This window comes from Caretta caretta, chromosome 2 (assembly GCF_965140235.1).
Source record: "Caretta caretta isolate rCarCar2 chromosome 2, rCarCar1.hap1, whole genome shotgun sequence".
Classification (NCBI taxonomy): Eukaryota; Metazoa; Chordata; order Testudines; family Cheloniidae; genus Caretta; species Caretta caretta.
The window spans coordinates 210,710,633-210,722,360 of NC_134207.1; the positions used below are offsets into that span (position 1 = coordinate 210,710,633).

General features: G+C 38.4%; 1 protein-coding gene across 4 annotated transcripts in view; it reads left to right on the forward strand.

Annotated features, from left to right (window-relative positions):
• RAPGEF5 (Rap guanine nucleotide exchange factor 5) overlaps positions 1-11,433 on the forward strand; it is a 228,238-nt gene extending 216,805 nt beyond the window's left edge. For all 4 annotated transcript variants that reach the window (XM_048838363.2, XM_048838364.2, XM_048838365.2 and 1 more), the window contains exons 25-26: positions 4,699-4,753; positions 7,743-11,433. In XM_048838363.2, coding sequence (XP_048694320.1) covers positions 4,699-4,753; positions 7,743-7,861 — 174 coding nt within the window. In that variant the 3' untranslated portion in view covers positions 7,862-11,433. The remainder of the gene's footprint in view (positions 1-4,698; positions 4,754-7,742) is intronic.
• Positions 11,434-11,728: the final 295 nt, after the last annotated feature.

Consider the following 11,728-nt stretch of genomic DNA (forward strand, 5'->3'; position numbering starts at 1 on the left):
TCTGTCTTTGTTGTGGAAACGACTAATTTACTCTATTCAGTACCTATTGTATGAGTAAACAGAGAGACCAATTCATTTCTCCCTGTTTCATCTCAGGGTAACTTTATAATCTAGGTGGTCCCTTCTTTGTATGTTCAATTCGATTCTTGTACCTTTTCTTGTTGCAGTGCTTTGAAGAACACTAATTTGCATTTAATAAAAGGTTTTCTTGTGCCAAGTCCATTAACTGTTTGACCTTTAGGTGTTTGCATATAAATTTAGTAGCATGTTCTTCTTCAATTGCTCTCACAAGTATGTCTCATTAAGATGTAAATTGAACTAGTCCTTGATGCACACTGATTTTAGTAAACATCCCTTACAGGCCTATATATTAATTTATTGGAGACAGAGGGTCTGATTCCAACTCAGTCTTAATCAGGCCTTTTGTTTTTTTCGTACCACTGCTGTCACCAGGGCAGCTCTACCAGTAGGAGCTACAAGGTGATAGGCTGGTTCCAGATAGCCTGAAGTCAGTGGGGTCAGGATTTTGTCCCTACTGAAGGCTGTTATCAACAGCCAGCAGCATTTCAACCACCATGTCATCTAGACTTGCTGTGAGAAGGATCAAACAACATGGTTGTTAAATCTGCCTGCAGCCCTGTGTGCATGAGTGCTCCCACCAATGGTAGCAAGGGTGAGAACTCTTAAGATAAAGATGTAATGTAGACCCACCCCATATAAGCATTATTCTAGTTCATTTGGATGTTTAAGTATTTGATTTATTGGTATGGAATTAGCAAGAAGTGTGTCAATCATCTCACCCCAACCACTTTGTGATGTATTCCTTTCCCCTCTTTTCTTGCCCAATGCCCTTGTAGAGTGTAAACCTCATCAGTACATGGAAGGTATTTTCCTCTGTTTGTATTATGCCTAGCGTATTCTGGTCACTCCTGCAAAATAAATAATAACAATATTCTCATTGACTTCAGTTGATTCAAGATTAAGCCACTAAACTGCACCTGCAAATAACTAAGTTCAAAATTGTGCTTGAAATTGATCTTGCCAAAAAAAAAAAGAGAGAGAGAGAGATAAAATCTTCTGTACGGAAGCAGTATACTTACCATCACAGCTGTACTGGAATTTTCCTTATATGAAAGCATCTTTGCTTTGAAATTCATATTTCCATTAGATTCAGGATTTTCAAATCTTTATTTCCTGCATTCAATGTGATATGAATACAGTGAATCAGAAGCTTGTTCAAAATGCAAAGAAATAAATTCACTAAGGGAAGAAAAGCTATAAGCTGTTGAGTCAATTAGGAAAGTCTATAGACCAGACTTAGCAAAAGCTCGGGGGATTGCACTTTTTAATTTAACTTTCTGTTTTGTAAGATCTAGATTACAATTATTTAGGCCAATATTTATTGTGTCCCTTGCCTTAACGTGAGAATTGCAAATGAAAAAAGAATAAATGGATGGAATAAGGTCTAAATTAGGGTTACAGTATTTCATTTTCCCGAAAAAGAGGATACTACTAGAGAGAAGGGGAAGTATGGGGTTGGATGGGAAGGGGAGTGTGTGTGTGTGTGAGGTGGGGGAGCAGGGATGCCTGTGACAGGCATATTCATTGAAGGTGGAGGACAGTGTCACTCCTTATCACAGTGGCAGGGCAGCTGGCATGAGTCCAGAACGCAGTGATAGCCATCAGTCAGTGCCTCCCTGCAGGATCCCTTCCCCAGAGCTGAGAGCCAAGGCCTGAGTGGGTGGAATCCAGCAGCTGTGGCTTGTAGAGGAACAGACCAATCAGTTGCAGATTCAGGGAGGGAGCAATCTGGAAGCAGACCAATCAGGGCTCTTTCTGAGCTGCATCTTGCCTGCTCTACAAAAACCCAGGACATTTCCTGAAATTTGAAACCTCCGCCCGGACAGAGAAAAGAGGTTCAAAAAAGAGGTTATATTGATATGGTAACCTTAGTCTAAATGTTACCATTGTATTATAAGTATCTTCATGTTCTTTGCTGACATCTTTTGCTGAAATATAGCTTCTTTCATTATTCCTCTGTCAATCACAACCACCGTCTGTATATCTCTTGTAGTAATAACATGTCTCGGCCACCGCTGCTACTTTAATGTATTATCCTGTAAACTCTAACACATCAGTATTTATCATCTTACAGGCAGTCCCTTTGTGGACTAGTAGTAAGAACTATACATGTAATGTAAATAAGTGTTTTCAGGATCATGCCCCAAAATATCTGTGGGACTTCTGAGCATACTGATGAGCTGGATTGCCATAAAGAGTGGAATTATTGCTAATGATCATGTGCTAAGAGTGGTTACCAGTCAAATCTCTGGTCTGGTCTGTACTACAGAGTTAGGTTGCCGCAAGGCAGCTTACATTGACCTAACTACGGACGCATCTATAGTTAAATTTTGATCCCGTTATGCTTAATAACTCCACTTCCATGAGCAGTGTAGAGTCAAGGTCAATGTAGTTAGGTCAATGCAGTATCAGAGTAGACACTGTGTTGCTTATGTCAACTGTTACTGGCTTTCAAGAGCTGTCCCACAGTACCACACACTGGCAATACACAAGGAGTAAATCATAGACATGCATAAGCAATGTAATTACTCTGGCAGCTGTATGTCGACATAAGTTAGGTCGACATAATTTTATAGTGTAGACATGGCCTCAGTCACTGTATGCATTCCTCCATATTTATCACACTCTGGTATGCAGCCATCTATTAAAACAATCAGAAAATAGCTGTCCCTTTTCAGATGAATTAACAGGTTTTCTGTATTACAGCTGGGTCAGGCAGAGTAAGAGGGACAGTGTGAAATGCCTAATGAAGCCACTAAAGAAGGAAGAATTGTGATCAATCTCCGTGAGAATGGAGCGTAAAGTGGTCCAGCCAGTTTCCCTGGGGCATCAGCCACAGAAGCTAATTTCAGATGGAGCCCATACTGAGTAACAAAGAGGGAAGAAAGAAAAGGAGTACTTGTGGCACCTTAGAGACTAACCAATTTATTTGAGCATAAGCTTTCGTGAGCTACAGAGCTGTAGCTCACGAAAGCTTATGCTCAAATAAATTGGTTAGTCTCTAAGGTGCCACAAGTACTCCTTTTCTTTTTGCGAATACAGACTAACACGGCTGTTACTCTGAAAAGAGGGAAGAAAGCACAGTGTGACATTCTGAGTGACATAGTCGATTCTCCTTTACTTGTGAAAGCCAAATTCAAAATATGGGATATAAACTGGAAGATGCAACAACAGCAGAAGAACACAGGAATGTCATAGCTCTAGTGGGATTTAAGAAATTGGTCATGCAAACCTAGGACCTCTCATTAGAACTTTATTTTAATCAGTGCAAGAAAATGATGTTAGTGTAAGAGACTGAGAAATTTCATGGTAAATGGAACACAGATGAAAAAAATGATTTTGCTTCACTGATTTATTAAAGAACATGAAGTCTTCATTAAGCATATACTCAGTTGTTTTCGTGATAAACGATTCTGTGAGGGAACATTGTAAGCAATTCATATTGTGGTTGTGGAGAGATGAATTATGCTACATCATTCCAAACTTATGCTTTGCTCGGGGAAGCTAATCCTTTCCACTTCTGACTGGGTTTTGAAGGAGGTGTGAGAACAGCCTGTACTGGTTCCATAAAATGCCATATTGCTATTGTTAATTGCAGGCAGGTTGCTTAATTTAGTCACTGTATTCAGTCAAGGGCTTCTGGCCCAATTCAATTGGCTCTTTCCTTTGGATTCTAAGTGCAATCAAAAGAAAACATTCATTAACAGCATTATGGGCCAGATCCTCCACTTGTGAAAATCAATGTAGCTCTTTTAACTTAGACATAGCTATTCCAATTGATATCCAATAAGGATGTGATGCTAATGGTGAAACAAAATTTTAAAGGTTTTTCTCTGTTTAATTTGAGCAACCATCTGCACCCTATTTTGGCTAAGGAAAAACAGTACGGTAAAAATCTTTTAAAATCAACTAATCAAATTAAATCAAATCGTTACCATTCTATAGACAATCTTGACTTGTAAAAACTGAGTGAAGGGGAAAATCTTGCTGAAAACTTAGCCTAGAATGTAGTTTTAGCCTTTTAATAACAATATGAAGGATGCTTATGACTTATGAACCATTTACTCCCCCATGCACTGAAATGGAAGCATGCAATTAAGTACATCTTCCTCTTTTGGAGTTTTTTACTTTAACAGAAGTCACGTAATTTTTCACACACATGAACACAAATCTGCTTTCTCTGGAACAGTTTAAAACTATTGTCCAATAGTGCATTTGACACACACTACTCCACTAAGCATGAGGGGGAAAGGGAGGGTGGATTTCAAGCATCTCCTTTGAAAGAAGGAAACATAGAGAAATGACCCTTTTCATTGTCAATTTCCATGGGTTTCTAGGAAGACCCCCTCTGTCTGTGTAGTGTCAACAAAATCCTTCTGTGAAAGGAGTCTAAAAGAACTAACCTTGTTTCAGGATATGTTGACACCAAGCCAAAAACAAACAAACAAACAAACAAACCTTCTCTCCATCTAATCTAAATGTCTCCAACTCCTGCCTCCTTCCTTTCCCACCTTTGCTACTATTGCTGTTGCAAAGTGTGGGGCTAGGGAAGGATTTTCTAGCAACAGCCCCCCTGTCAGATTTCTGCACTGATATATTGTACGTTTTATTTCACAGCACATGATTGCTGATACTGTCCGATCACTGAGACATTGCAGGAATAACCAATGTGGTAAGTAGTAGTAAAACAGTTTACTACTTGTCTCTCATTAGTTACATACTTATCAAAAGAACTGTTTCCCGGTCTCTCTGCCTCCTCTCCCATGGCCCAGGTTTACTATTACAGTAAAACATATTTGCCGTTTGTTTTAACCTAGAAGAGGGGAGAGTGTATTGTGAAAGTCACCTCAGCAAACAGAATATAATTACAGCTACTTTCCAAATTGTTTCCAGAAAAAAACAAGATTTTTCACAAAATGCTGTGTTCTCCCAATCCCCAATATGCAGAGTCATCTACCTGTAATGTTACACAAGACCTGAGTTTTACAGACCTGCATCAGAAGAAAAAAAATCATAAAGGCCTCTAATTACCTGATGAGCTTGTGAGGTATCCTACAGCTTCCCATAACTAGTGGTGTGTTTAGGATGGAGTCTCACCAGTCTCCTACATGAACTCTCAGCAGTTGATTCAAACTTGTATTGGCATCTCACTAGATGAAAGGTGACATATCATTGTGGATTTTCATAGTGTTCCACTAATACCAATTGGGTATCTATAAACTTTTTTTCTTATTCTCTGTGTGACTTTCACTACTATTATACAAGGGAGGGGAAAGACAGCACAATATTTTTTATAGTAGTAGGGTTCTAATTGAAACACACTAAAATAAATGCCACATTAAGGCCAAAATAAATGCCACATTAATGCCACTCTACCTGGAGGAACTTCAGACCTGTGATTTAGCCTTAATCTAGAATTTTCTTGGTTTGAAGAATAAATGTTAGATTTTTTTTTCCTAATGTCTACAGTATTTACAGTTTCCTATGGGGGTGTATATGAAAACCTGCAGGTGGGCATACAAAAAGGGTAATTGCAGCCATAGTTACCCATTTTGGGTGTTCAAATAGATAAGTCTGTGGGAGTTTTGCTGAAAATTTGGCTCATAATGTCACCTAATATAGTTGCAGTCTTTTAAGAATACAAAAGCTACTTATTAATTATGAACCAGTTATTTCCACGTGCGCTGAAAGGAAAGCATGCAGGTAAGTACATCTTCTCTTATTTTCACTCTGTTAATCCAGACCCTAAAGGACGTATTGATTAAACCTGAATATTTACCTGTAAATCTCATTCAGCGAATTAATTTATTTTTTTCTTTAAGCAGATCTTTTGCAAAATAAGTTAATGAATTTTTAAAGACATCTTTGCTTTTTTATAAATATTTGTGTCATGATATAAATCCAGATTTAATACCCAAGATTTATCACACAGTCTGCTGGTTTGAAGTATGTTGTTGTTGTTTTATTTTACCACAAGCTTGGCCTTATTGTGAAGCTGGCATTTAAAAAACAGTTTATGCAGATATTCCTGTAGGCACTGTTTTTTGTTAAATTCATTTAGGCATGAAATGAATTCACTGAATATTTATTGAGACTTTATGGACTGCTTCCTTTTCCAGTGGATTTATTTAGCTTTCAGGAACGTGAATCTTTCTCCTGCATTACTCTCTGGTTTGGACTAAAAATAGCAGGCATCTCACCACAGAACAGAATTCAAATAAAACTAAGCAAAAGATATTGTTGTTGCTTATAACTGTCTTAAAATTAAACATGCAGACCAAAAACTTTATGGGTTAGAAAATGATAGTGTGGCTAAGTAATACTGAAATGCCATTCTGATGGAAATAATATTTTTCCACATTAAATCGAGAAAATAAATAATAGTCTTTCAGAAATCTGGCATAGCAGCTTTAACATTTGTACAGTAATTCAGCCTTTTGTAATTTCAAGTGCTAATGAGACTTTGAATTCTGAATAATTTTCAGTGTATTTAGCACAATTGCTGAAAACATGGAATCTGTTCCCTGAGAACTATAAGGTCTCCTATAACATCCTACTCCAATTTATCTCCTGTTCATTTCTGCTGCAGTGTTTTACAAATCACCCAGGTGCTTGTGAAGTGTGTGGACAGGTGCTGCACAGTAATGTCTTTAATAGTGGCATACAGAACTGTCTGAACTCACAATGTCATGTGACTATTTACATAGTGCTAAATTTGTGCTGGGCACTTTATAGACAAATATAAGGACAATACTAGTGCCCCAAAGAATTTACATTCTAAATGGATAAAGTATGGATGGGGATGGATGAAACAAAAGCAGCTAAGAGAGCAGTGATGTTAAGCTTGTTGGTTCCAGGATTTTTTGTTTGTTTGTTTGTTTGTTTTAATGGTAATTTTGTTAACATTGCTTTAAGAACATCGACTAGAGTTTGCGGCAGATAACATCTCAGTTTTCTCTTCAATCCACCCTTCAGTTTTCTTCTGGTGCATGGTTAAAGCCATGCTGCTGTGGGAACTCGTGTGAAATAACAGCATTTCCCTTGTTTCTGCCACCTTAGCCGAAATCAAAAGCATAACTGATCAAAACTAGAGACTTGACCAAAAAAAAAAAAAAATCTTTGAAGAGTTGACCTCTGTCTATTCTGCATTGTCACATTTCACCTGATCAAAAGGAAATGATTCAGGGGTCCACTTGCTGTTGTACATTTGTTCTACAGCTATTTAAACACTCAATGCTAGATCCTCAGCCCCTGCTCAAAGTTTGTTCTTGTTGACAGACTACAGAGTAGCACTAAAAAGTAGCACTTAAATCAGCCTCAGAGGGACTGCTGAGCATATTCCCAACATGAGGAAATCCAGCTTTATGCCTCCCGCTCCCTGTCTCTCTGGTGTCAGAAGCATGTCAAGAAAGCAGGCAGACAAGGGGGCAAAGCTGCAGTTTCAGAGCATTGTGTCTCCATGGCTTAGAACTTTCTTCCCCTCCATTCCCCTTTGAGGATAAGGATCTTCCCACTTGAGCATCTGGTCCTCTGCAGATGTTTTGGACCATCACACTTCACTTGCCATTTTTAATGGCATGTTTGGCTCAGATTTGGAAAAAGTATGGATCGGTCAGAAAACTGATCTCAGATTCATTTCCTTTTCTCCCTATAAACTTTAGGCAATGAAGTTCCTCCAAAGGAGAATCAAGAGCTGAAGCCACATGTCTATCACCTGCATGTCATTGACAACCAGCAAACGCTGTTTGAGCTTTCTCACCGGATAGAGCCTCGAGCGTGAGCGCCCGCAGCTTCATGTAACCTTGTAACTGCAGCACTTTTAATTAAGTGAATGTTTATGCCAAGCATGTTGCTTCCCTATATGAGAACAGTTTACTGAGTTTTATCAGTAGTCACATGATACAGGAAAATCAAGCAAAGCAAGAAAAGGAGCTGTTCACAGCATTCCAGGGCAAGGATAGTACCATTTCCATTTATCATCGGAAAAGGAAGGAGAAGAGCAGCATTGTTTAAGCTAAGAAGCTTGGTTTATGTGACCATATTGGTGGTCCAGTGTAACTTTCAATCCAGACTCCGCCAGTATTAGAGGGAAAGGAAGCATCATGTCACCATAACAAAACATTCCAGCAAGCAACACTATGTGACATGGGGGTTCACAATTCACCATACAGTATGGACCTCACTAACATGAGGCTGCCGAAGTATTGATTGTTGGGGAAAAAAAATACTGTGCAATCCATGTTGCTGCCCTGACTGCGGGGGAGTGTCTTATTTGAGAGAACAGCAAACACCTCAGAATGGGAATATAAAAAATAACTTGTATAAGACAGTGTTGCATGTTAATGCAATTGTGTGTCCTGATTGGAGGTCGTAAGTCAACAGAAGCTGATATCTGAAACGCTCCTAATTTCTCTTTCTCTTAAGAATTTGCTTCAGAGCAGACAGTAAAAAGATAAATCTAATCTTGACACAGTTTATGGAGACAAACACAGCATTTCCCCTTTTGAGGGACCAAGAGGGCTATCCTGCAACTCAATTAGAGCAGTTCTTCCTCTATCTAAAAGGTACAGGTTAAAAAACCTCTATTACTTGCTCCCATTCCAGTTATCCTAGTTTGTCACTAACTTCTGCAGTTAGTATGCTATTGGTTATTAAAAAGGGAGCTCAGTGCTTTACTGCTTGGACTGTAGTCTCCTATACACCTTCCGGAAGGTCATCCTACTACTGAATAAAATGACAACAGGAAATATCCTGTTACAGACAGTAAAATCTAACATGCTGAGCATATGCTTTATGTTTTGAAAGAAAAAATGAGCATAATTTATGTATTACAGGTTCTCATTCTCCATATGTATGAAACCTGAATAGGCTTTCAACATTATATCCTTCTAACACTTCTCTTCCTCCACCCCTGCCCCAATTTTCATTTAGACAAATCAAGATAATAATCATTGGCATTACTATGTTTTAAGTCACGTTCGCAATGTATTCATGTCTACAGTACCCTCTCATCATAATGTTGTTTTTTAGGGCTAAGGAATGGTCCAGAAAAGTTCTTTGGGGGTTGGACTAGATGACCTCCTGAGGTCCCTTCCAACCCTGATATTCTATGAAATAATCTAGTATATACTATAGATGATGTAATGTGCTTCACAGTAAATACCATTTATTGTAGAGAGCCTTATAGCAAAATCCTCTTTGCAGTGGCAGTGAAGGTGTACTGTGTGTGTGCCTGCCTGTCTTATCACACAAGAAAGACTTCCAAGAAAATGCTCTTTTGTTGACATTTGGGTCCACCAGAATGGCTGAAGTAGCATGCTCTTCATCATATTGTGATCTGTGGTTTAAAGGGACAGAAAAGCAGCTTTAACAAGTAGTTTTGGGGCAGTTCTGTCAGATGCATTCAGGTTTCCCCATCTGTGAAATATTGTACAGTTATAATGTAAAAGAAACAGATGTTTCAGAAATGTATTTGTTTGTACTTTGGTATTATCAAATACAATATGATTTTTCTTTTTTTTAAAGAAATCTTTTTACCCAGTAAAAAGAAGAAAAATAAACTCTTGCTGGCCATGGAGTAAAAATTTCCTATGTTTTTCTGTAGATGTGCTTGCACATATTGTAAATAACTCTTCTGTGCAAACAGACCAAAACTGTTCAAGTCAGGACACTAGCTTTAGTGGACTCATTTTTGCAGTATAAAAACACAAATCACAAATAATGCTTGTTTTTTGTTTTGTTGCAGTTCGTAAATTTTCACTGAGTCCCCTCCCTGGGTTCATTAACTAAAACATTCACTGATTCTTAAGCTCCCCCTTGTTGAGATCTTTTCATTGTGGCACAACTGTAATACCACCTCACTGTAGACCTGATCCAGTACCCTAGTTCATAGTGAGTAGTTCTGTTGAAATCAGCAGGACAGGTGCATAGTAAAGTACTACTCAATATGAATAAGGGTTTTAGAAATGCACCTGGCTCTCAATTCTCTGCAACTTTTATCCTACAATAGCCTTGGTAGTAATAGTTTACACCTCTCTGCTCGTGAAGCAACAGTGTGGGGGGGAGGAGCGCGGTAAGGGGAGGGAATGACCCTGCTCTCCACACTCAGGTTTGCAGTCCAACTAAAAATTCTGTCATCTAAATGCCAAATTTCGAACATTGTCATGCTACGTAATTTTGTATGAAGTCAGTCCTACAAACTGCAGCAGTTTACATAGAGGTCTTTATTATCTGGATACATCTTCAGCTGTGAAAGGCAAAGTATGTTTAGTGCATCCACTCCATGCAGAGAATATTCACCTTGTAGCCACAGTATTAATAGGAAGGCACATGAACATGCAGCAAAAAAAGGCCGGCAGGGTCCTCATTTTGAAGTGGAGACTGGCAAGCATTTGAGGGAAAGATGGTTGCGAGGATGACTAAAAAGGAATACTATGGAATGGAGGAGACTGGGTGGAGCATCCATCCCCCAGTTTCTAGATCTGGCAAAACTGTGGTCTTTAATCACTATCCCTCAAAATGGTAGCACTGTTAATACCATTTTAGAATAGTTACCGAAAATCTTAAATCTCAGTCTACCCCAACCACATGCCAGATTAAACTCTCTGTGTGTGTTTGTTAGTAGCTCAGAGCAGTTTTTAGACAAAACAAGGGAAGAGCGGGGTCACTCTACAGATCTTTGATTTGGGATTTTGGCATGTCACATCTAGATACTTCTGTGATGTGTGCTTCGGATTTCAGCCCAATTCTAGATAGTTAACAAGCTGTGCTTAGATGCCAGCGGCAAAAAAGGATTACATGTTGCCAAAACCAGATTAAAATAGTTCTGCTGGGGGAAAAAATACAAAGAAAGTTGTAAATACTAAACTTTTTAGCAGATTAATATTTATTTGCATAGTCTATTTATTGTATTCTTATTACACTATTAAGAAAACTGGGATGAAGTCAGTGAACTGAGGTAAGAACACTTGCCTGTTATATTCTCTTTAACTGGAGTGCCATAATACTGTCAGCCTGCATTAACAATAAAACAGTAGAAAACCCCAAATCAAGGTATTTACCTAACTACTCAGGGACTACAGCTAGTAGTTATCCACCATTATGAGAACTGGTATGTATGAAATAGTCTGATTTACCAAAAATGTCACTGTTGCCAATATTTTCTTTTTCATATTTCATGCTTGTACATATTATTGTGTTGTGTATTTATGAGAGCTAGTAAGCAATAATTTATATGTCAAAATGGCCAAGCAATACAAGGTTAAAACTTGTAGAAGCAACTGTTGCATTTATCTTGCATTTTCAAGTGTTTTTTAATATTCTTTTTCAAAATATAAAACTACATTAATGAAATCTGGGCTCTGTGCCTTCATGCCTACCACATGCGTTTGTTGTTCCCAAATGGAATATTTTATGCTCATACTTCTGGTCATTAAATTGCACTGAACACATACTGCATTTATGAGATTAACTACACTCTCATGGGAGCCTGTTTTGAGCCTCAGAAATCTATTTTCATTCAAATCCATTCACTCTTATCTGATTAGCAGGACTTGCTAGTTCACAAGGTACCAAGATGTATTCCAAACAGCCTCAGAAGCAGAAATAATGATAACATAGGCTTCCGTTGTGCCTTGTCATCACAGCC